This window comes from Triticum dicoccoides, chromosome 5B, assembly GCF_002162155.2.
Source record: "Triticum dicoccoides isolate Atlit2015 ecotype Zavitan chromosome 5B, WEW_v2.0, whole genome shotgun sequence".
NCBI classification, from domain to species: domain Eukaryota; kingdom Viridiplantae; phylum Streptophyta; class Magnoliopsida; order Poales; family Poaceae; genus Triticum; species Triticum dicoccoides.
The window spans coordinates 268,044,101-268,070,750 of record NC_041389.1 but is presented as its reverse complement, the minus strand read 5'-3'; the positions used below and the strand labels follow the sequence as shown (position 1 = coordinate 268,070,750).

General features: G+C 44.5%; 1 protein-coding gene and 2 pseudogenes across 1 annotated transcript; 1 reads left to right on the top strand and 2 right to left on the bottom strand.

The window, feature by feature from the left end:
* Positions 1-6,363: 6,363 nt before the first annotated feature.
* Positions 6,364-6,797, bottom strand: LOC119309377 (annotated as a pseudogene).
* A 473-nt stretch (positions 6,798-7,270) lies between these two features.
* On the top strand, positions 7,271-11,711 carry LOC119308346. Its single transcript, XM_037584465.1, has 13 exons — positions 7,271-7,533; positions 7,686-7,783; positions 7,902-7,984; positions 8,106-8,232; positions 8,824-8,884; positions 9,056-9,153; positions 9,242-9,326; positions 9,453-9,576; positions 9,831-9,932; positions 10,317-10,381; positions 10,897-10,978; positions 11,106-11,185; positions 11,274-11,711. Exons 1-13 carry the CDS (start codon positions 7,325-7,327, stop codon positions 11,329-11,331), a joined length of 1,272 nt encoding a protein of 423 aa, XP_037440362.1. The 5' UTR covers positions 7,271-7,324; the 3' UTR covers positions 11,332-11,711.
* Positions 11,712-11,963: 252 nt separating this feature from the next.
* Positions 11,964-14,844, bottom strand: LOC119308347 (annotated as a pseudogene).
* Between the last annotated feature and the right edge of the window lie 11,806 nt (positions 14,845-26,650).

The following is a 26,650-nucleotide window of genomic DNA, read 5'->3' as shown; positions in this document are numbered from 1 at the left end:
TCACCAAATCTTCATCCCAAGAATTCATGACTGGATCAATGAGATCAGAAACCCTTGACATAAGGTGCCCCCTTCTCGGAGTAATGACCCTCCTATTCACATAATTCGGGATCCATGCATCTCTCCAAATATCAATATTTTATCCATTTCCAACCCGCGAGATATAACCATTTTTAGTGAGTTTACTCCCGCCATAACACTTTGCCAAGTAAAAGAGGAGCCCTTTCTTAGTTTTGCATCCAATAAATCCCCTTTAGGGAAATATTTAGCTCTCTAAGATCGATGCACATAAGGACTCGGGATTATCAATCAGGCGCCATGCCTGTTTGGCTAACAAAGTCAGATTGCAACAATGTATAACTCTATAACCCATACCTCCTTGATATTTTGGTACACACATCTTCCACCACGCCATCCAATTCATTCTCTTTTTGTTGTCCTCGTCACCCCATCAAAATTGTGAAATTGCGTCAATAATTCCTTTACAATTTTTTTCAGAATTTTGAAGACGGACATGGTATAAGCTAGGATAGCTTGTACAACTGATTTGAACAATATTCCTTTCCTTCAGGGGATAACAATTTTTCTTTCCATCCACTTATTTTCATAATAATTTGATCGATCAGGAATTAGAAACAATCACTTTTGTCCATACCCATATTTGTAGGCAAACCCAAATATTTACCATTAAATGCTTCAGTCATAATATTCAGAATTGTATAAATTTGTGTCTTATCTTCCACCTTCGTATTGGGAATAAAGAAAATACTAGACTTTTCAACACTTACCATTTGCCCCGAGGAGGCACAATATGGCTATCATGGCCGATATGACCAGCACCTATGGTTTTTTTTGTCCTGCGGATCATGGTTGTTGATCCGATAGAGAACGCTTCAGACCATCTTGATGGCGGTGGCAGCGTTGACGGTGTCTTGTGTGTTGGTGAGATGTTCTCTTTTTTGGGTGTTAGGAGGCACCAAATGAGAGTCCTTCCTTCGGTCCCTTGGGAGGCTTGTCGCCGTAGGACAGGGCCGAGGATGCGGGGGAGGATCCGTAGGGCGAAGGGGCCCTGTAGCCGCCTCCTCCGTCGCCACCTTAGGGGTACTCGGACAGGCGATAGCGTGGCGGCGGTGCTTGGGAATTGGGTGGGTGCGGGGAATCGCAGCGAGGTGGTATTCCTTCGGAGGCTTTCTCTCTCGTCTTTTCAAACGGTGAAGGCTGGCAGCAGGTGCGGGTCGCACCAGTTTTTATGAGATGAGGGTGGGGTGGGGGGACGGGGCGGGCAACATGGATTTGGTGACTCTCGACGAAGTCGCCATGGGCAGGCCATGCGCCCATGCATATCCTGGCTTGTGTGACCGCAGCGCCAGGCGCGTCTGTGACACGTTCTGGGTAAGCTTTTTTTGGGCGAGGAACACGTCCTGGGTAAGTAATGTACGACGGGCAGGAATGAGCAGGAAGCGCCCAGGTGGGCAGGCACGTGGTTTCATTTCTTCTCGTCCCGGTGATCTACCGGTATCAGGGGCTGCGAATTCAGATGGACCTCAGTCTCTCTCGCCATGCTACTGCTCCTACGTGGGCAGCAGACCGATGGATATCCGACCAAGCCGCCGGCTAGAGAACACGAGGCCAAATCGACAAGAAATTTTTTTTAATGACCTGTCAAGTAGGAATGTACTCCCTCAGTCCCAAAATACCTCCCACAATAAGATGTCTCAACTTTATACTAAATTTAATTTTAATACAAAGTTTTACTAAAGTTAAGACACTTATTTTGAGATGGAGGAAATAGTTTAATTACTTTTTAGAAAAAATTCTTTTGTTTAATTTTTTAGATACATGTTTGTGATGCTGAAGTCTTGATATCTATATCGCTTATATCTCCGTCTTGGTGTGTCTATCATAGACGATATGACTGCCACCTATGGTTCTTTTGTCCAGTGGATCATGGTTGTCGATCCGGTTGATTGTGCTCCATTGCTTCGGGCTATCTCGGTTGTAGTGGCAATACTGATATTTTCTTGTGTGCAGAGAGATGATAGGATCTGCCGCCCCTCCCCTGCCCCTCCCCTCTCCTCGCGCCGTCCCCGTGGGCAGCCGGGGGGAGCCCAGATCTGCCGCCCCTCACCCCTCCTCCCTCCTCTGCCCCTCCTCGCTGCCGCCGGCGCCGGTCACCGGACAAAGCCCGCTCGTCCTGGGCGATGGCGGGGCCTTCTTCTCCTCCTGCCCAAGGATGGCAGCGCGAGACGCTTTCTTCTAGGGCGGCGCGGGCGTGGGGCGTGGCGGCGCGACGACACGGACTGGCGGCGGTGGCTGATGGGCGTATGTGGCATCGTCCTCTCCTCGGCCGGCGGCAGGATCTGGTGTAGGGCTCTCTAGTGTCGTGGCTGGGGACCTTCTCGGGCGGCCCTGCTGCTCGCGCGGTGCGGCTGCTGGCTGGTCAGGCGGCGGCGGCCTGGATCCTACTTCCAGTCCCATGTAGAGATGGCGGCGATCCGTACTTACTTGATGGATGTTCTTCGAACAAAACTGGGTGAAAACCTTGCGCTCGGCTAGATGCCAAGGCCGGCGATGGCGGCTCTCTTATGTGTCGTTCTCTTCTTGAAGACATCGTCGTGGAGAAGTTCCAGACCTCTATCTGTTACTCCGGGGGAAACCCTAGGTCGGTAGATCGGATGACGGCGACGCTCTTGCGTTGTTTCCCCCTTGGGACGTCAGTCTTGGAGGTGCGCACAGGCTGAAGGGACTAGCGGACAACATCTTTGGTGGAGCAGTGTTTCATCTTACGCATCGAGGACTGTGGATCTCGGCGGCATGTCGCAGTGGAGTCTCGCCGTTCGATGTGTGTACGCGGATTCACACAGGAGGATGGCGCTGTCTGCCGTCGTGGTGGCGTCGATGACAGACTTGCCAAGGTCGTGGCGTCAGTACCTGTTCTGAAGATGGATCGGTGGAAGACGGCGGCAGCGGCCTCTTAGAGTGCGTCGGACTAGTGTGTGCCCTAGACCAGGTATGTGGTTTGGCTGGGGTCTCTAGTTTTAGATGTTAGGCTTTGGTGCGAGGTCTATTTGGTATTAGGCTCAGTCTATCGGCATCCTTTCATCAAGTGGATAGAAATAGCGACAAATATTGTCAAGATGGTGGCTTCAGACTTACTGATATACTACATTGTAAGGTTTTTGTGATAATTAATAAAGTGGCTGCATGCATCACACCAGATGCAAAGGCGGGGGCCTTCCTCCTTTTCAAAAGAGAGAGAGAGAGAGATGATAGGATACAACAGAAGTATATTCACATGCATCCAGTGCTAATATATAGATGTATAGGGGAGCCGTCATGTCCAACACTAAAACCCTAAAGACTAGAGAATAGATGGATGTAGATTAAAGTACAAGTATATATGCATATACAGAGGGCGGCGCCAAGAGTGCCGTCATGTTAGTTTTTTTGTTGTTGAGGCGAGGCACGGCAGAAGGATGGATGCTTGATGGAGACGGTGGCGTAGTAGTGTCGCGAGGAGATCGGCGAGCATGCCGCAAGAAGAGTTGTGATGGCAGCGGGCGCGGCATCGAAAGTGAAAACCGTTGCAGCCGAGCGACAAACGCGAAAATTAGGCGCATGGCCACCAAAACGGAAGAGGAGTAAGGTGGCTACGTGAGGTTCGTCGAGCGGGTGTTTGTGTGAGAGTAAGAAGATGAGCATCTCGCTGGTGCGAGGGAAGGAGGGCACTGACGGGGACACCGTGATCTGAGTGATCTGAGTGAGTGCCAGACCGCATTCTCGAAGTCTAGTCCACCAGACTCGTCGAGTAGGAGCTGGAAACGGGTGAAATTTTTGGCATGAACGAGGAGGAGCAACTTTGACGATCCGACTGCAAACATGCACCCACATTGCGCCTTAGCAATCGCTAAACCAATCTCCTGAGGTTACTGACGATGCCGGAAGCACGATCAGCCTGACCATGAAGGTCTATTCCTGCATGCAATCAAAGAACAAACAAGAATATGATAATGCAATCTGAATATTACAGATATACATGAAGTATTGATAAAAGTGGGTATCCGAAAGCATTCTTGGTCTGGTCTTTGGACACAAACAAAGTACACGAAGTTCGGTTGGCTAACTTTTAACTAAACAAAACCCAATGAAAAAGCTACTAGATTAATCTACTTATATATGAGCAAGGGGTGGCGGCCAAGGAGGTGGGATGACATCCCAAAGCAGCCTAAAACTAACCCTAGATCGTATAAGGCGAATGGGTCCAAGTGGAGGTGATGCAACACCTTTGGACTTGTAGTTTGACTCGGATTCTGCTGTAGCGTGAGATTGTTTTGTCAATATCTCAATGCTCTAGACGAATTTGAAGGTGAATCCAATTGGGTTAAAAAGTGCACGAAATAAACCTTCCAACAAAAAAAAGAATCACCCAATTCGAAGTCTGGATGAAAGAGTTCTTGGCGTTTTGAGTCAGGTATATATGTGCAGTCCGAATCTGAGTTCAGAACGTCGGGACTTGGACTCTATCTTCTTTTGGAATAAAAGTGACATGAGAGGACTTTTTGAATAGTGCAAAATCATTTAATTTGACGCAAGACGACTTCTTGAACAACAAATAATCTTTTCCTTTTACTTTAGGTTCGTACAAGTGTTCAGCAATTATGCATTTAGGCATGAAATAAAAATAGGTGAAGTATTTTTGTTTCGAATAATATAAATAAATTATTGCATAATTCTTATAAGAAATCACCTCACAAATATGCATGTATACAATATTTTTGGTCGTATTCAAGGTAGACATGTCCTCATTATTTGTGGTGTCTTCGAAAATTGTTCCCTCAAGCACCCCCTGTCTAAACCTTGACCACTGTAGTAGCAAACCTGGCCGTGGTTTCGAGGCATGTGAGTTTGGACATCCAAAGATACTCGTTCCACGAATCTGCAACCATACCATAGGCAAAGCATCCTCTATGCAGCGGTGCACTTCTTGTAACCAGAGAATTCAATGGTTTCAATAGCATCCTTCTTCAAGATGAAGTAGTAATCACATGCTCAGACACCATTGTAGAGGCAATCAAACACATTTCGCCACTTCCAACATTGATGATGGAAATAGGGCTCGAATAGCGCATCGGGGACAAAGTAGTTGTCCACTAGCATCATATGCCTCATGCCCTAGTCCGGTTCAACACTCGATGTCCCATAATTGATCCTTTGAATTTGAGAACAAGCTCCTCCGCATGGTCCGCATCTTCAAGAACGCCTCCATGATCATCGTTTCATCCTCATATGCATCATAATAGGATGAGAATGAATCCATGAAGTCGACGTAGAAGTACCCTGTGTCCAAATGCATAGGGTTTGCTTCAAAATAAGAAAAAAGTAGCCAATTTTTTTGGCTATGGTATCTGGTCGAGCAGTTTTCGGGCATGGTGTCTGCCATGGATGACATCTTTAGGGGTAGATAGTACATGTGCGGCGGCCGGGCCAGGGGAGATGGAAGGCCTCACAAAGTGAGGCGGGCATCCAAATGGAGCGGTGGCGACCTGACAAAGCCTGGGTGGTGACCTTTGACAATGTGGATACAGAGCAAGGGGGAGGGACGAACTGAGAAAAACGAGGCTCCAGATGGAGTTTTTGGTTGGAGCGGATGACCAAACATTCTCCCCCAGCTTTTGCTCCTGGTTTGTTAGATTTCAGACGTTCGAACGTGTTTAGACGAATTTAATGCACATATATTTTTTACAAGTGATATTTGATGCACGATGTTGGATCACCAAAGTGTCTGGAGTCCAGATGTTTGTGGGTGATTTGATGAAGCACGTTGGATGCCTCAAGCAAAGGTCTCCGGACATATCATTTATTTTGGGGTGCGTTTGGTTGCCCATAAAAGCGCAACCAGACCGTTGTATACAACATATTTTTGGTGTTTGGTTGTTTGGTTACATGCAAATATTGTTGGGCTTGTATAGCATATGATTTTTAAAGCATATCTGGGCCTGCATCGCTGGGAATTAATCAGCAGTTTCCAGGTAGGCAGGCCCAAGCGATACTCTCGAGCGCACTTGGGTAGCTTTGGTTGTAGGTGTTTGCAGGTAATCAGGTTCTTAATCTTCTTCACTTAGCCTCTTCTTTTCTACACAACCATGCTTCGATTTGAGATAAGCTATACACGAAAAAGATGCACCTCAATGTTCTGATTCCATTCAGGCGATTGGATCATAGTTTCGTTCACTGTATATGTTAAATTTCGTGTTTATATTTGGATCCTTTTTGGACGAATTTTGACAAATTCGTGGCACACGGTCGACCGTTTAAAGTTTCATTTGACGAGTAGCTTCACCTCGCTGTCTGACCTCAGACTGATCATAAGTCCATGTCGATGTTGAAGACATTGTGGGTCATGACGCCGTCGTTGAGGTTGGACATGACGGACGCCTTCTGCTACTCGCTGACGCGCTTCTCGAATATGTTGGTCTTGCCCTGCAGGGGATGAGCTCCATCCAGTTGAATGGGTTGGTGGCATTGTACAGCTTCTTGCATCCCAACGCCATGAGCAGGCTGTCGGCAACGAACTCGATGTACTGGCTCATGAGGTCGTCGTTCATGCCGACGAGCGCGCAGGGGAGCGCATCACAGACAAACTCCCTCTCGATATCCACGGCCTCGGACACGATCTTGAAAACATAGGACTTGTCGAGCTTGCCGCAGAGGTTGTCATAGAGGAGGCATGCGAAGTCGCAGTGTAGACCCTCGTCTCGGGAGATGAGCTAGTTGGAGAAGGTGACGCCCGGCCTCATTGACAGCGATGATGGGCGACTGCTAGTACACCGGCACCGGCGCTGGCGCCGACCACTAGTCGTGCCCGTGGTTCCCTCTACCGTAGTCGTCCTGTCTGCGGTCGAAGCACGTGTGCGTTCTACTGTAATCTCTCTGTTAACTGTAGTTGTTAACTCTTAATTATTATGCATGTATGCAAGCAAACATCGGGTGGAAATTGCTTTGATGATGACAAAATCTCATATACAGACAACCAAACAACACGCAAATGTCGTATTTTACTCTGTATTTTCTCAACCAGTTTTCACTTAGCCTGACTTGTTTTTTACATGCAACCACCGAAAATCGGTGCAGCTAACCAAACATGCCCTTCGTTTTGCTTTTGCTTTTGATAGAGCAGGTTTGATCGACGACGGCCCACAAGCCTCCACGTCTCCGCTAAACAACATCCACGCACCCCTGCACGAACCACGGCTCTACCCTCTCGTCCCCCTGTTGGCATGGGTGGCTCAGACCGCCGCGCGTAACACCAGCCCAGTGCAGCAGCATGGCCGCCATGGTCAGAGCATGCATGCCACTCCGCACCCCTCCTGCCGCCGCGTCCTCCACCGCCACCGCGCCCGCTGCCCCGAGCAAGCCGCGCTCGAGCGCCCGCGTGCTCGTGCTCGGCGGCACCGGCCGCGTCGGCGGCTCCACGGCCACCGCGCTCTCCAAGCTCCGTCCCGACCTTAACATCCTCATCGGCGGCAGGAACCGGTAACTGCCACATCCTTCAGTTCACTCGCATTCCATCAGCTGCAAATGAGAACCGCCTCTTAGTTCGATATATAATAAGTTAGCAGCTTGACACATTTGAGCCAATTAATATATAGTTTCGCTCTGTTCATATATGCCTTATAATTTGCCAGGGAGAAAGGTGAATCTTTGGCATCTGAGCTTGGCGAGCAATCCGAGTTTGTGAAGATTGATACTGGCAACGCAGCCATGTTGGAGAAAGCGCTAGAGGGTCAGTAATGCAAATTATACCAAAACTTGCTAATGTTGTGCTTCATTGAGACAGACGTGTAATTTTCCTCCACGGGGCTCGGGACATATAACTGACTAATGGTTTGAACTTTCCCCAGATGTGGACTTGGTTGTTCATACTGCCGGGCCTTTCCAAAGGGAGGCTGAATGCACCGTCCTGCGAGCGGCGATTTCGACTAAGGTGGCTAAAAACATCCTGTCCCTGAGGACAACTGCATAAGTTTTGCGGCATCCCTTGAACTTGGTGATATTTTACTTAATAACTGAAATGGCCGTTGGCTCACTTAAGTTTTTGTGAACAGACCGCATATATCGATGTTTGTGATGATATGGACTATTCATGGAGAGCCAAAGCTTTTCATGAAGAAGCAAAAGCTCAAGGTGTTCCAGCTATTACAACCGCTGGCATATATCCTGGAGTGAGCAATGGTATTACTTCACATTCATGGCATACAACACCATCAATTTGACTTGCTACTTTTTTCATCCACATCTCCAGTAATTGCTATATGCTCTTTGACTTGTTTCCATTCGTTGCCACAAATGTCCATGTTTGCTGTTGCTCTACTGCGTAACTTGATAGTAGTAACTAAAGACAATGACATGCTATTCCAAAGTAATGCTCGGTGCAATGTTTCTTTAAACAGTACCCAAATGGAAAGAAATTGCATGAATCAAAGCTAGTGCTGTAAAAAGGTGGAACACGGTAACTGTGAGCGGATTCACCAAATTGATTCGTGTCATGTATTCATATGTCAAAGTCGAAAGATACGTACACGTGAAGCTGTCGGAAACTATGTTAATATAAATTGCAGTGTTACATAACTACCATGTCCTCATGTAACCAAGGAACGAAGTACTAAACTAGATCACATATGCATTATTCCATTACGAAAGTGTGTGTGGTTTTTATGGACCGCGATGCTTCATTTAAGGAATAGCTGCAGATATCGAGAACGAGAAGAATGCCACATCTTAAACATTTAGTGCTTATTCGTGTGCTGTATTGTTTTCTAACAGTGATGGCTGCTGAGCTTGTGAGTGCTGCAAGAAGTGAAGATGGAGAGCCTGAAAGACTAAGGTTAGGGGAGTTCTATATTTTCTGGAAAAGGAAAAAAAAATCAAATTAGGCATTAAGGACAGAAGGGGTGGTTTGATTTGACTCTCGATGCATCTATTCATGTCAGACCTTACTACTTACTAGTATTCCTACGGGCTCATATTTATGGCCACATTGCTAAATCCTTTTTAGATTCTTCTATTATACTGCAGGCTCTGGTGGTGCTGGCCCAACAATATTGGCGACAAGTTTTCTGCTTCTTGGGGAGGATGTAATTGCATATAACAAAGGTATTTTTGAAATTTTCGTTAATAATCACCTATGGTCTTCCTCGGTGAGGATGAAAAGATGATGAATTCATTCTAATTACCTATTTAGGAGAAGAAATCAAATTGAAGCCCTACAGTGGAGTTCTCAACATTGATTTCGGAAAAGGGGTCAGAAAGAGAGATGTTTACTTACTGTAAGTACTTTGGGCATTATCTTATAATTGACAAACCAGAAGCCAGTGTGGTAAAAAAAATGCACTACTATTATTTATCATAGCTTGCCTTTTGACATACCGCAAATGCATTGTCGTCTATTTCAGGAATTTGCCTGAAGTGAAGAGTGCTCATAAATTTTTAGGTGTCCCAACTGTCAGTGCTCGATTTGGTACTGCTCCTTTCTTCTGGAATTGGGGAATGGAGGCTTTCGCTAAATTTTTACCTGTTGTATGTATTCTTCCCAGTTCTCAGTTATCTCTTTATGAAGTTCCTTCATTCAAGCTCACATTGCTATTCTAGTGATACCAATTGAAGATATTGGAAGTTGCAAACATATAGTAGCATGTATTTTCCTGCAATTTAAGCAATTAACCAATACGATCTGTGTCAATGGGATGAAAAAAAGTATCAATATTAAGGATGTAGTTGAGCTGGTACCAGTTTGCAGTATATATACTTGACTTCAACTTGATCCTTTTTAGGAGTTGTTAAGGGATAAAGATAAGGTTGGAAAGTTGGTTAAAGAAATTGATCCCCTTGTTCGAGCCATTGATGGCATTGTAGGAGAGCGTGTGTCCATGAGAGTAAGTATTTCCTTTATCTCTATTTCAGAATTGTATTCAAGTCATTGTAATGTTATTCAAGTTGTGTCTACAGTAAGAGCATACTACTCGTACTCAAGCTGTATCTACAGTAAGAGCATACTACTCGTACTCAAGCTGTGTCTACAGTAAGAGCATACTACTCGTACTCAAGCTGTATCTACAGTAAGAGCATACTACTCGTACTCAAGCTGTGTCTACAGTAAGAGCATACTACTCGTACTCAAGCTGTGTCTACAGTAAGAGCATACTAGTACTCACGTAGGGTCTGTAGTAAGAGCATACTAATTCCACTGAAGCTGTGTCCAGAGCAGTACGCGAAACTACTGATGATATTGTTGGATCAAACTTATTTTGTTTGTGCAGGTAGACTTGGAGTGTTCGAATGGCCGAAATACTATTGGATTATTTTCTCATAGAAAACTATCTGTGTAAGTGCACATTTCTGGATGAGCAATTGAGCATGCTCAAAATCCGTTACCTAATTGATATTTACCATTAGTTATTTCCAGCTATCAGATTATTTGCCCATCGTCTGTATTGAGCCTAACATTAATTTCCTCCAAGTAAAGCAGAGTCCCAGGAAATTATAGTCGGCATTCAAGAGTTTCCATTGGTTTCAAAACTTGTTTAGGTGGAAACAATTCTATAATCATGCCTATTTAAACTGAGAGATCATCTACCTAATGAGATTTCTTTATCTGTTCTTAATACTTGAAATGATCGATGCAGATTTCATGCAATACCTGTTACAACACAACTGTCAGAAAAAGTTATACTCAGAACTTACAACTCAAATCCTAGGAATTTATACTCGAGATTTAGGCAATATTTACTGTATGGCTCATTTTACAAGTTCTGGTGTACTTTTCAGTTCAGAAGTACCCAATATTATTCTGGTCAATCTATCTACATCTCATATAAGCATCTTATGTTGGACTTGCAGATCGGTGGGCCATTCAACGGCTGCATTTGTTCAAGCAGTTCTGGAGGGAAGCACACAACCAGGTGTTTGGTTTCCGGAAGAGGTGAGTAGTGCTCCGATAGAAGGAAAACTAATGGAATAGTTGCAAGAAAAAAATTCCTTCGCGCCTCACAGAAATAAGAGAACTTAATTCATACTTTCTAAGATCATCTCAATTATTTGTAATGCAGCCAGAGGGAATAGCAATTGAATCAAGGAAGCTGCTTCTGGAGCGTGCGTCCCAAGGAACAACAAACTTCGTGATGAACAAGTGATTTCCTCTACCCGATTTCACAATTTTAAGTGGTTAACTCGTAATGTTTATGTAGCTGACATAGTTATATCACTTGGATTGGCAGGCCTTCATGGATGATAGAGACTGATCCAAAGGAAGTTATCCTAGGAATATACGTGTGAGAAAGAAACTGAAAAAGAAAACGCACACACACGCACACAGTAAAACATGGATAGATCAGTTTATAACTCTATCCTAATTTTGTCGATCGAATATTGGAGAAACTTACGGAAGTTCTGGAGTTATTACCGAGGATAAAAAGTAGCCACAATTAGTACGGTGTAGACTGCAGCAAGGAGAATCCTCTCCATAACGTTCCTGTGTGACATTTTAGAAAATGCTGTAAATAACATAATGATCAATATATGTAGCATTACAAAACTGCAACTGAGAAAGGACATGCTAGCATAGTTGGGGAAGGAATTCATGAACAGTACGATGATAGAACATAAGAGTTACTCCCTCCGTTCCGTGTTATAAGATGTTCTAACTTTTTTCTGAATCACATGTACATAAATGTGTTTTAGTGTGTGTTTTTTGAAGAACGTGTTTGGTGTGCTTGTTCATTCATTTCAGCACGTATATAGTCCATATTGAAATATCTAAAACTGATTCGGAACAGAGGTGATACTATACATTATTGCGAGGAAAAGGCTTCAGGAAGCACCAGAAACTCCATTGGATACTTGTGGAAGGGGAAGAGCACACAAAACAATGGATATTATGATGGAACCAACAAATATATGACATCACATGGTTTAATACAAATTTGTGCCAAGACAAATCTTGGCTATAAGTTCCCACCTTACATCATAACATTCCATACAAGCGAAATAGATGTATTACTACTTTCGGAGGTAGATTAATTTACATGAACAGGCAGCAAGCTAATAAGTGGATTAAGCAGCAAATCGTCACAACCAGTCGACCAACCTCTTTCAGAGGTAGATTAATTTACATTAAGAATTGCATGGAACACACTGATAAGGAAATTGAGCAGCAATCCTCACAAAGACAAATTGACAAACGGCAATACCGCAGCTAAATACGGCTGTCCTTTTTAGCGAGTCCCCCTTCCCCTGGTAACTCTGGCGAGCCTCCTGGTGTTGCCGCTTTAGCAAGCTCACCTTCCCCTAGTAGCTCCGGCGAGCTTCCTGGTGTTGCCGTTTTAGCAAGCTCGCCTTCCCCTGGTAGCTCCAGCGAGCCTCCTGGTGTTGCCGTTTTAGCAAGCTCCCCTTCCCCTGGTAGCTCCGGAAAGCCTCCTGGTGTTGCCATTTTAGCAAGCTCCCCTTCCCCTGGTAGCTCCGGCGAGCCTCCAGGTGTTGCCGTTTTAGCAAGCTCCCCTTCCCCTGGTAGCTCCAGCGAGCCTCCTGGTGTTGCCATTTTAGCAAGCTCCCCTTCCCCTGGTAGCAGCGGCGAGCCTCCTGGCGTTGCCGTCTCCGGCTGTGTGGCCCCTTGAGGAAGAGCAGGAGTGACATTGTTCACCCAGTGCTCTACAAGCCTTTCCACAGGCACCTTGATCACATCACGGCGAACACCCATGTCTGACACATATCGCCCCACGCAGTACATGCCGCTTGTCACAATTGCCAGACCGCTAGCACTAGTTGTCAGGAAACGCAGCGGCGAAGAAGCCACCGCGCTGAAAGCAGCCGTCAGGGACGCCAGCTGCCCACTGCGCCCAACGCTGTAAGCAGTCTCGACGAGCAGTTCCGTCTTGCAGTATATCGCGAAGTCCTCACAGTTGTTCTTAAACAGGCTATACATGCCAAAGCCATTGTTGAGGAGGTGTTTGGCACGGTGGACAACAAGCTGCAGCGTCAGAGGGTGCCATAGTGCACGTTCCTCCACGTGCTTTGGCGAGGAAGAAAGGGGGCGACACAGCATAGTCGAAGAGGTAGAGACTGCCCCCGTCCAGGAAGCAATCGAGACAGGACATTATGACGCCCTGAGGCTTGATGAGGTGCCCACATTTCTCGCAAGGAGGGCCATCTGCCGTAGTCGGCGATGAGCTGAACAGAAACTTGTCTAAGAATGTTCCTGTTCCAATTTCATGTCCAGCCGCTCTCGTAAAATGGATAACCATTCCATCTCCAGCATATATCCCTGAAAAATGGAAGATCAAACTAGTCAGTACTACTGTATTATTTATGACAACATATTAGCACATGTGTACAAGACATCACGAACAAGTATTGCAGTAAGGAGCTTATGCATGGAGAAAACTAGCAAGCACAGGCAGCACGAGCGTGAGTGAAATGCGGCTTGAGAAGGAAGATAGCAATCTATAAGATGCCATTCAAAGCCCACTAGTCAAGAAAACGGCAAAAGCTTTGCAGGCCTTTGTATTACATAGAAATTAGAAAGCGGTCGAAAGCCAAATTACAAATGCACGGGATGGCCAAAGCTTGCCGTAGATTCTTAACAGTCCAGAACTCCAGATTGAACAACCACACGAACAATTTCTGCTATATCTGAGTCACATAAAACTTGCCAACCCCTTTGCGCCAGCCTGACCTGAGTGCTTGCCTCACTAGGATCCTTGATGCCACATCCAACATAGCAGAGGAGATCCTACCCAAAACTCCAGATATACCAGACGACCATGATTACCGTGGTGTCTGAAAAATCATGTGTTCCCCTTCTGGATTCGCATCCGCGCCCCATCCACCATGCCTCCAGTGGTGCTGGTGCTGCTGGGTTAAAGGAAAGGTGGCCAATCGTGCTGCGCTGAAGCATAGGCATCCACAGTTGATGAACCCAGACGCACTCTGCGAAGCAAGAATGAGCCGATCCTTCTTCGCTGAAGAGCAACACTTGCAAGAGCATGGTTATTGGGAACAACCCTCCTCATCACTCGACGAAAATCTTCCTCAACGGGGGCCAGCCCAGCCCAGACCCCCGTCGCAATCTGTAGCCGGCAAACCTAAGTCCCCATTTAGGTAAAAGGCATTGCAGAGGGAGGCCGCCGAATAGTCTGATTAAGAGATGAGGACATCTATTGTTGCAGGGCGTCTTCAAGGTGACCGTCATTTGACGAAATTTTTCCTCAACAGGGGGGGCAGCCCAGACCCACGTCGCAATCTGTAGCCGGCAAACCTAACATCTATTGTTGCAGGGCGTCTTCAAGGTGACCCCGGAGGACCAGGCGTGAGATTAATGGTGGCAGGGTGCTTAATTAATCCTCGGCCAACCAACGAACCAATTGACAGATATAGTTAGGGGAGACTGGTTGGGGGGGAAGAATGAGGGGATTACCGACCGTGGTGGGCGTAGATGTAGGCGGTTCTCCACGAGTAGATGTGATCCCCGGCGGCGAGGGCCTCCCGGTCCACCCGATTCGACAGCACCCCCACCATCGACGAATCCAGCACTGGGGTCGAAATCGAAATCGAGTTCCCCAATCTGAAACGGCAGAGATCACCGGGGCTAGAGCATTACAGTCATCCTCGTCGCGCAAGCCCTCGCCGCCTCGAACCCGCCCGAGGTGTCGCTTGCTTAGCGGCAAAGGATGCCCTGGCTGGATGAACGCGGATGGAGACGGCAATCGGTTAGGGCTGCTTGCTTGGTTAGGTTTAGGAAGGAAGCAAAGGGCACGAGAAAGCGGCCGTTGCTCCGGCGTCCGCGTCCGTGCCCCCGACCGCGACGCCCACGACTCTCTTCCTTGTCTAGCGCAAATTATACCTGGCCATCCGCCGGCCGGGCCCGACTAAGCCCGAGGTAGAAAACTCAGGCCCGAGCCCAGCCTGCCCCAGCCGTCGGGCCTACTTTTCAGGCCCAAGCCTGGCCCGCCACTACAAAGTCCGCCAGACCTCTTCAGTAAAGCGCAAAAACAGCGGGCCACGGCCCGGCCTGACCTATGGGCTCAAAACCTAGGCCCAGGCCCGGCCCGGAAGCAGCGTCGGGCCGGGCTGCCCATGGCTAGGACTAAGCGCAATCACCTTTTCATTCATACGCTCTTATGTTTCTTTACGAAGAGAGTTTTTTTTCCAAAAATAATTTATTTTTATTTTTACAAAAGTAATTTTAGTTGTCAACCAGACTTTGCTAAAATACATTTAATCTTGAGTTTTATTTTAGGGAAGGCGCTCTAAATGTCAAGGTTGTGTGATATATATGCAACCTTGCGCCGCACAGGTTTATTGTCTACGGGTAAGATGAACTTGACACCCTTGAAGCTTAGGTCTCTTCCAATGCACAAGTGCTTAGATGAGATGCTAAACTCATTGAAGTGTTTAACAACTAAAGTCCGCAATGTGTATATGCTTAACTTGTTGTACCTAAGCTTTCTTTGTTTAATTATTTAACAGCTAAATTCTCTCCAACCTCGCAAGAAAAACCTAAATTCTCTCATGCATTGGTGAACTTCCTTTATTTAAGTGTTTTGTATAGATCCGCGTGCTTAACATTGTTTCTTCTTGGTTATTGAAGTGTTTTCTATCCTCCTTAATTGCTTTACCATGTTAATTTTTTTGCTTATGTGGCATGCTTAACACATGCACACCATGGAGCACTACGAAGGGCATACATTATGTTCTATGTAAAATCAATGTTGTGTTGACAAAAGGTGAAAAAAATACTTAATGACGTTGATAGATGATTTCACTAGATTTTGCTACCCGTATCTGTTCAAAACTAAAGATAAGGCTCTACACTACTTTACAACATGTAAAAGTTAAAAATTAGCTTGAAAATCAAATCAAACGAGTTAATTCAGATCGTAGTGGAGAGTACTTACCAAATGAATTCAACTCATTATGTGAGGACATGGTATTACTCGTGAGAGAATGTCTCAGCATTTACCTTAATTGGTCAAACGGAATTGTCGTACGAAAAAAAATTCATATTCTAGCATACTTGATTAACGTCATGTTAGATATTTCGGGTTTATGCAAGGCATGATGGAGAGAAAAAAATTGACATTTTACCATGTCTTGAAGGACTTTGTGATGGATAGCTAGTTTACCTTCCTTTTTTGTTCTTGACTATGCACTATTAAAAGGGTATAGTTGGGAGGAAAAGGACAAGCTCAAGTCATGATCAAGACACCCCATTTCCTAAAACGAACCCCACAGCCAAATAGCTCAACGAATTCCCCAAGCCAAAAGTTGTAAAAGTGCAACTTCAAGTTGGTCGGAATCTCCATTCATGCATTTGCGGTGCCAGAAAAGGAGTTGTTTTCAATCGGAGCCCGCAATTTCCTCTGGGCCTTCTTGGGCTGGAGCCGAAGTCTCCGGGTCAGCCTCTGGTTGCTCTCGAGTGTGTACTGGAGTATCCAGGAAAGGATTGAAGTCTCCGGGGTACCCAGTTCCCGGTTGGTGCTCTGGCAGCGGGTGATGACCCAGCTAGAGCCTTTGGCTCCTCTTCTTGCTGCTTTTGGGTTGGATCCGAGGCATCCAGGTACATCTGCCCAGAGCATTTAGGCCTGACTTCAAGGCCCGATGCTGACTCGCTATTTGGCACTGGCTCATCCTTCCAGAGCTAACCTTGTGCCTCAGGGCCATTTGGGTCAAAGCCTACATGTCAGGACCTGACATCAGAGATGTGTGCAAATATAGTCATTCCATCAGCAAATGCATATCAAAGATTCCAAGCCCCTCCACACAACATGCAAGTTATATACATACATGTAACATGCATGCTATGTGGGTGAAACAACATGTAACACAACATATAACTCTACAACAGAACTGCAACATATATAGACAACAAATTTGAAATAGTAAAGTTTTGCAAATTAACTAATACAAACAAGGATCTCACAATAAGTTGTAAATCTCAGAGCGGAAACATAAATATAACTTACACATGTAATTTTAACAAATGCCTTAGGAAGGCTAAAATAAAGCATATGGCGACCGTAATCCTCCCAGGCCACTGTCTAGGATAACCATAACTAACGTTGTCTTTCACCACTAAAGATCACATGTTCCAAATGCTACCATCTGTTTTGCATCATCCACATCAAAACAATAAATAAAGCAAGGTGAGTACAAAGGTACTTGCAATACTTACATCAGAATAATTCTAGATACACATGTGTTAATGAGGGCTATTTGTGGACCGTTTGAGCAGAAAGCAGCAAACCCTAATGCACTACTATAAGCAGAAGTGGAGCAACTATTGAGAGTATAAGATGAGAAACATGAGATTGAGTACCATCTATCCTCGACCACCACAACAATACACTACTATGAATACCCCCTCGACTCACCAGTTAGGAAGCAATCCATGGCACTCACACTACCTGGCAATTTTAAAGTATTCATTAAAGTTTTGATGATCAAGCGACAATCTCCAAGTCGTTCATAACCGCAGACACGACTATTTGAATAGATTAAAACCTTGTGGGGGCATACCAATTTACCATGCGTGCCTCGCTCTCTCTTAGCACCAGCACATTAAGGACGCTACCATCGTATGCCAACAAAGAGAGATCGACTACGACATTTCCCCTATGCTACAAACTAGTCCAGAGAGTCACCTACCTGACCTGGACCCAGATAGTGATTCCGCCTGAATCTTTGATGCACCCAACTCTTGCGCGCATGGACCAAGCCCATCCCATAAGACAATTTGTCCACTTGACAAGTTGTGCTGCATTCCTACCATACCATGTTGTCTCAAACTTGACCTTCTCCCAATAATGTTATTTCAGCATGATGTCTCTACTCCACTGGTGGCTCATTTCTAAGCCACTGTGCACTTGGGTTCGATGAGGCCAAGACGATGACTTGGATGTGTGGTCGTGAGAGGGTGTTTGCTCCTCTGTTTGTACTTTCTAGTCTACTTGGCTACGAGTATACCGCTATCTCTGTTGAGCGTGCCACAAGATTCACGACCGAGGTGTGTTTCTCAAGCATCTTGTAGCCTTTTATCCTGGTAAAGGCAATGTTGCCATTATTACGGTTCTTTTACCATTCTACTACATCATGCATCAGGTCTTCTGTGAGACTGTGGCTGTCAAAGTTGGTGACAAGAATAAGATTCGTGGCCTTCTTATACTTAATGTACTGCACTTTCTGAGAGTCTAGTAAGGGCAATATTGGTGTGATGGACTTTATGTGGCATGAGATGATGTACAGTGTGGTGATCAACCACAAGGTGCCTATCAATGCCCCCTATATTACTACCCTTATTGTTGAGGTGTCTCCTGTGCTTATGAAAAATCGGCACCATGTGTTCCCACCCATGTGTGATTTTTCTTGTCAAGAAGGTCAAAGTTTTTGATGCTAATGATGAAGCTGAGTAGGAGGAGAATTTGCATGCTGGTGGATATGGTATTCTTCTTGGTGCTTGTACTCACTCTCGTTGGGATCCAAGCCCTAAACTTAAGAAGAAGAACAAGATGTGGAAGGATCAAGAATATGTTTTATCTGCAAAAGGATATGCATACCTGAAAGGATCGATATGGTTGACTAGAGGGGGGGGGTGAATAGGCAACTAACAATTTTAGCTTTTCTTTACCAAATTAAACTTTGCATCAAAGTAGGTTGTCTAGATATGCAACTAGGTGAGCAACCTATATGATGCAACAACAACAAGCACACAAGCAAGCAAGGGACATAACACAAAATAGCTTGCACAAGTAAAGGTAAGAGATAACCAAAAGTGGAATCGATGGAGACGAGGATGTGTTACCAAAGTTCCTTCCCTTTGAGGGGAAGTACGTATCCGTTGGAGCGGTGTGGAGGCACAATGCTCCCCAAGAAGCCACTAGGGCCACCGTATTCTCCCCACGCCCTCACACAATGCGAGATGTCGTGATTCCACTATTTGTGCCCTTGAAGGCGGCAACCGAACCTTTACAAACAAGATTGGGGCTCTCTCCACAACCGAATTGGAGGCTCCCAGCGAAACCACAGAGCTTCACCATAATGGAATGTGGCTCTGAGGTGACCTCAACCGTCTAGGGTGCTCAAACACCCAAGAGTAAAAAAAATCCACACAAGAAAGTATGGGGGAATCAAGAATCCTTTGGTGGAAGTGTAGATCTAGGTCTCCTCCTTCAATCCCTAGCAAATTAACAAGTTTGAGTGGCTAGAGAGAGAGAGATCGTGCAAAGAAAGCTTGAAGGGCATTAATGGTGGAAAGAGAGAGGCAAGATGTGGGAGTGGTAGGTGGAAGAACCACCCTTATATAGCAAACCCTAAAATCCAACCGTTACTGCGAAAACAGCACTGCAGCGGTACAACCGCTCCTCATCCCGGTACCACCGGGACTCACGGTTAACCTGCAGAAACCCTATCAAGCGGTACAACTGGACAAACAAGCGGTAGTACCAATTTTGGAGAGCAACTAGAACAACCGCCCAGCTACCGCTCAACCACCACTGTAAAACAGTAGGGCGTCACCCTTGAGAGCGGTAATCGAGCGGTATAGCACCGTGCAACCGCCTGGCCCTGGTCACTTGGATGGCAAAGTACCAAGTGTAAGAACCGCTTAGGGCATCGGTGGTACCGGTGTGCGGGGCACAACCGGACCAACCGAGCCACCACCGCCCAAGTACCGCTTCAAAACAGAAACCAGACCGGTTGTTGAGAGGTACTTGACCGGTACAACCGCCAATGACACACCGCAGTCAATTTTAAGCATGTTGGCGGTACCACCGCCCAGGAGCAGCGGTACAACCGCTTGGTCATGACTGGGCTGTTCAACCCCAGGGTATCACCCCTATGGCGGTGGTTGGGTAAGTGACAAGGGCCAGCAGTACAACCGCTCGAGCGAGCGGTACAACCGCTGGGAAAACACAGCAAACAGTTGAAAATGAAAGGCAGCTCTCTCTCTCACACACACAAACTAGGAAGGCAAGGTGGGAGAGGCATAAGTGTACGTGCATAGATTCCCCCAACTCCTTCCAAAGTGGATTCTGTCTTAATAGCACGGGTTCCCTACGACCAAAGAGATAAAAACGTAGACAGACACCGTCTTCGATCTTTTCCTTCCAGAGAGAATAGCTAACCAATGTAAGCCTAATCACCGAGAACCTGAAGCACTTAGCACAAGATTAGACCAACAAAGGGTTGTCATCATCATCCAAAACACAAAGTAGGGAAATGTCCTTACAATCTCCCCCTTTTTGGTGGATGATGACAACAACACGATTTGCAAGAGAGTGGTCTAGAAAATATAGACGGGACTCCCCCTAGATGTGTGCCCTAATTTGAATTTGCTATTGGAATGCAAGTGCACACATTTGGAGCAAGACTCCCCCTAGATTTTATAGACCCACAACTCTTTCTAGACAAGCGAAGATAAGCAATAAGCGCATAATAAGGGAGTAAAGACTACAACGGCATAATAAGAGAGTAAAGACTAAACGGATAAATAACCAACATTAACGATAATAATAAAGAAAAGTAGAGGAGCGCATGTCTCACACCATGCAAGTCGAGATAAGCAACAAGGTCCACAAACTAAAGTTCAACACGACACACGAAGGAACCAACACCAATAAAAACCCATGCAAATCCTGAGAAAAACCCATGCAAATCCCGAGACCTAATAGAACTCTCTCCCCCTTTGGCATCCCGACACCAAAAAGGAAGAGAGCGAAGCTAGCGCCCCAAAGCTCAGTACTCCTCCTCTGACTCCTCGGTCGCATCTGGATCCTCATCATCATCTGACTCCTCCTCATCATCCCTGTCAGCATCCTCCATGATATCATCAGTAGCGGCAGCGGAGGTAGAAGGCTGGCGAGGAGCCTCATCATCTGACCAAGTGTTGTACGCGGAGATCCATCGGTCCTCAGGGGTGATGCTCTTCTCAGATCCACTCTGCACGTGCATGTTGAGGTGCTTCATCATAGCAATCTGACGATGCCTGGCATGCTTCTCATTGACATGGGCCTTATACAACTTATTCCTAATGTTAGTTTGAAGGCAGAAGGTCTTCTTCACTTTAGCAGTGAGCTTGGTCACCCAAGAAGGCTTGGCCCCTGGTCCAGCTCAAAGTCCTCATCCTCTGAAGTGGCATAGACATCCTCGGGCTCATTAGTAGGAAAGTGAGGCTCCTTATGCTTCTTGTTCTTGAGTTGCTTGACCTCATGCACGATGAGGTTATCTGGGGAAGTAAGAAGCTCTCCAGGACGGCGAACAACCCAAACGGAGTTCAGAAAGCACATGACAAACGGAGCATAAATAGGGACCTTTCTGTAGATGACCATGTTGTACATCTCGTGCCACATCCAGTTGGACACATCGAAGGTTGCACCAGAGCCCACCTTGGTCTTCATAGCAACCAGCAAGTCAACAAGGTAGTGATACGTCTCCAACGTATCTATAATTTATGAAGCATTCATGCTATTTTATTATCTATATTGAATGATTACGGGCTTTATTATACACTTTTATATTTACTTTTGGGACTAACCTATTAACCGGAGGCCCAACCCATATTGTTGTTTTATTGCCTGTTTTAGTATTTCAAAGAAACGGAATATCAAATGGAGTCCAAATGGAATGAAACCTTCGGCAGCGTGATTTTTGGAACGAACGTGACCCAAGAGACTTGGAGTTGAAGTAAAGGAAGCTTCGACGAGGCCACGAGATAGGGGGGCGCGCCCTCCACTCTCATGGGCCCCTCGAGGCTCCCCCGACCGACTTCTTTCGCCTATATAAGCCTACGTACCCTAAAAACATCAGAACAGAAGATAGATCGGGAGTTCCGCCGCCGCAAGCCTCTATAGCCACCAAAAACCTCTCGAGAGCCCGTTCCAGCGCACTGCCGGAGGGGGAATCCATCACCAGTGGCCATCTTCATCATCCCGGCGCTCTCCATGATGTGGAGGGAGTAGTTCACCCTCGGGGCTGAGGGTATGTACCAGTAGCTATGTGTTTGATCTCTCTCTCTCTCTCGTGTTCTCTCTATGGCACGATCTTGATGTATTGCGAGCTTTGCTATTATAGTTGGATCTTATGATGTTTCTCCCCCTCTACTCTCTTGTAATGGATTGAGTTTTCCCTTTGAAGTTATCTTGTCGGATTGAGTCTTTAAGGATTTGAGAACACTTGATGTATGTCTTGCCGTGCTTATCTATGGTGACAATGGGATATCACGTGCCACTTGATGTATGTTTTTGGTGACCAACTTGCGGGTTCCACCCATGAACCTAAGCATAGGGGTTGGCACACGTTTTCGTCTTGACTCTCTGGTAGAAACTTTGGGGCACTCTTTGAAGTACTTTGTGTTGGTTGGATGAATCTGGGATTGTGTGATGCATATCGTATAATCATGCCCACGGATACTTGAGGTGACAATGGAGTATCTAGGTGACATTAGGGTTTTGGTTGATTTGTGTCTTAAGGTGTTATTCTAGTACGAACTCTTGAGTAGATTGATCCGAAAGAATAACTTTGAGGTGGTTTCGTACCCTACCATAATCTCTTCATTTGTTCTCCGCTATTAGTGGCTTTGGAGTGACTCTTTGTTGCATTTTGAGGGATTGTTATATGATCTATCTATGTTATTATTGTTGAGAGAACTTGCACTAGTGAAAGTATGAACCCTATGCCTTGTTTCCTATCATTGCAATACCGTTTACGCTCACTTTTACCATTAGTTACCTTGCTGTTTTTATATTTTCAGATTACAAATACTCATATCTACCATCCATATTGCACTTGTATCACCATCTCTTTGCCGAACTAGTGCACCTATACAATTTACCATTGTATTGGGTGTGTTGGGGACACAAGAGACTCTTTGTTATTTGGTTGCAGGGTTGTTTGAGAGAGACCATCTTCATCCTATGCCTCCTATGGATTGATAAACCTTAGGTCATCCACTTGAGGGAAATTTGCTACTGTCCTACAAACCTGTGCACTTACGGGCCCAACAACGTCTACAAGAAGAAGGTTGTGCAGTAGACATCAAGCTCTTTTCTGGCGCCGTTGCCGGGGAGGTGAGTGCTTGAAGGTATATCTTTAGATGTTGCAATCGAATATTTTTGTTTCTTGTTTTATCACTAGTTTAGTTTATAAAAGAAAACTACAAAAAAAATGGAATTGAGTTTGTCTCATACGCTTCATCTTTTTAATATCTTTCGTGAGAATGATGGAAAGGAAAATTGTGCTCAAGTGCTAGAAGAAGAATGCATTAGAATGTTTGGTATTACATCTTTGAATGATGAGCATGATTGCAATGTTGTTAGTATGAATTCCTTGAATATCCATGATGCTAATGATATGCAAAGCCACAAGCTTGGGGATGCTATGTTTGATGAAGATGATATTTTTTGTCCCCCAAGTTTTGATGAGCAAATTTATTATGATGAAAGCATGCCTCCTATTTATGATGATTAAATTGATGAAAGTGGGTTTGGAAGAGTGTCAACTTTAGGGAGGAGTGATCCCACTATTTTGGAGGATGTTGAATCTTATTGTGATGAAAATGAAAGTGGATTTGGAAGAGTGTCAACTTTATTTAGTGATGATTCCACTATATCGGAAGAGGTTCCAATTGATTATGAGAACAAAGTTGCTATCTATGATGATTATTGTGATGACTTGTATGCTATTAGGAATAATGATAACCATGAAACTTGTCATCATGATTTTAGTTTTCAATTGGATTATGCCTCACATGATAATTATTTTGTTGAGTTTACTCCCACTATTCCGAATAAGAAGAATTTTGCTTATGTGGAGAGTAGTAAATTTTCTATGCTTGTAGATCATGAAAAGAATGCTTTAGGTGCTGTTTATATTATTGAATTCATTCATGATGCTACTGAAAATTATTATGATGGAGGAATATATGCTTGTAGGAATTGCAATAATATAAAGTTTCCTCTGTATGTGCTTAAAGTCTTGAAGTTATGCTTGTTTTGCCTTCCTATGCTAGTTGATTATTGTTCCCATAAGTTGTTTGCTCACAAAATCCCTATGAATAGGAAGAGGGTTAGACTTAAATTTGCTAGTCATATGCTTCATGATTCTCCCGTTATGTTTCAATTCTTATCTTTTACGTGAGCATCATTGTCATCATCATGCCTAGCTAGAAAGGCATTAAAGAAAAGCGCTTGTTGGGAGACAACCCAATATCTATCCTTACTATTTTTGTGTGTCCACATGATTATGCTACTGTAGTAATCATGTTTTATAGCTTTTGTTTCAATAAAGTGCCAAGTAAGACCTTTATGATAGCTTACGGTGATAGTTGTGTTGATCCTGCTGAGAATCAGAAACTTTTGTACCCAGTAAATTAGTTTTGTTAATTCACAGAAACTTTCTTATGGTCTGATTCTTTTTGATATGGATTTGCACACAAATTTCTTAGGACTTCCTAATTTCTTAGGATTTTTGTTGTTCCATAAGTATACGTTTGATATAGATTACTACAGACTGTTCTGTTTTTGACAGATTCTATTTTCTATGTGTTGTTTGCTTATTTTGATGCATCTATGGGTAGTATTAAGTGGTATGAACCATAGAGAAGTTGGAATACAGTAGATATTACACCAATATGAATTTAGAATGAGTTCATTACAGTACCAAAGTGGTGGTTTTATTTTCTTATACTAACGGAGCTTACAAGTTTTCTGTTGAGTTTTGTGTTGTGAAGTTTTCAAGTTTTGGGTAAAGATTCGATGGACTATAGAATAAGGAGTGGTAAGAGCCTAAGCTTGGGGATGCCCAAGGCACCCCAAGGTAATATTCAAGGACAACCAAGAGCGTAAGCTTGGAGATGCCCCGGATGGCATCCCCTCTTTCGTCTTCGTTCATCGGTAACTTTACGTGGAGCTATATTTTTATTCACCACATGATATGTGTTTTGCTTGGAGCGTCATTTTATTTTGTTAGTATTTTCTTGCTGTTATTTAGATTAATGTTTTGCATCTTTATTTTCAATAAAAATGTCAAGGATAGCCTTTACCATGCTTATTTTGCTAGTATACATGTTGCTGTTTGAAAACAGAAAGTTTACCGCTGTTGCAAAAATTCTCTAGAAATGTCAGAGAATGGTATAATGTTGAAACTTTTTGCATTTTGAGCTCTGATTAATCTTCTACAACTTAGTATTTTTCTCATAATTTTTGGAGTTAGGGAAGTATTGATACTCTTGCATTCTTTATAGACTGTACTGTTTTGGCAGATTGCTGTTATGTTTGCATTGTTTGCATATGTTTGCTTGTTTAATGATTCTATTTGAGGATAGGAGTATTAAATATGCAGAGATATTTAGTATGAAATGTGGAATAATAATTTTAGTGATTTGTTACAGTAGAAAATGATAAGGTTTTGCATTGGTTTATACTAACCTATCTCACGAGTCCTTGTTGAGTTTGGTGTGGATGAAGCTTTTGATAAAAAGAGAAACCATGATATGAGAGGAATTAAGGAGACACAAAAGTTCAAGCCTGGGGGTGCCCGAGGCACCCCAAGATAATATTTCAAGAAGTCTCAAGCATCTAAGCTTGGGGATGCCCCGGTAGGCATCCCACCTTTCTTCTTCAACAACTATCAGTTAGTATCGGTTGAGCCTAAGTTTTTGCTTCTTCACATGAGTTGTGCTATCCTTGCAATGTCATTTTGTTTTACTTTGCTTGCTATTTGAATAATGTACTTAAGATCTGAAATTCCTTAATGAGAGAGATTCTTCACGTAGTTACATAATTATTTAGCTACTGAAAGCACAAGTGCTCCCTGGGTGATTTTGGTAATTAATGTCAACATATCTCTTGTTGGACTAACACTTTTACCTAGTATGTTTCAGAAAAGTTCAACAAATGAAGTGGCATGGACTAAAGGATGTGGAACCCCTTCAAGATTCTAAGGACAAAGGATTGGCTCAAGCTTTAAGCAAAAGACTCTACATTTTATATTTTAGTGATCCAAGATCACATTGAGTCTATAGGAAAAGCCAATACTATCAAGAGGGGATGAGGTGTTGCTTAATGGATTACTTGCTCAAAATGCTTAGTGATATGCTCCAAAGCCCTCAACTACTTTCTCACATCCACATATGTCCTAAACCAAAAGTCTAACTCGGCCCTACCGATTCTTTCCATCCAGCGCCACAGAGTTCAGATGTCTTAGCCACTGCCACAAACTCTAGGCAAATCGGTTTCACCGATAGGGATCTCGGTCTCACCGAGATGGGATTGTAATCTCTTTGTGTATGTCCATTACTAGAATCGGTCTCACCGAGTTTGAGCAATCGGTACTACCGAGATTACAATGCAAACTCTCTGGTTAGCTTATTACCAAAATCGGTCTCACCGAGTTTGTGTAATCGGTCCTACCGAGTTTGCCTGACCAACTCTCTGGTTAGCTTATTACCAAAATCGGTCCCACCAAGTTTGTGTAATCAGTCTCACCGAGATTACGTTATGCCCTAACCCTAATCATATCGGTCCTACCGAGTTGCATGTCGGTCCCACCGAAAATCCTAACGGTCACTAGATTTGCTGAATCGGTCCGACCGAGTTTCTCAATTCGG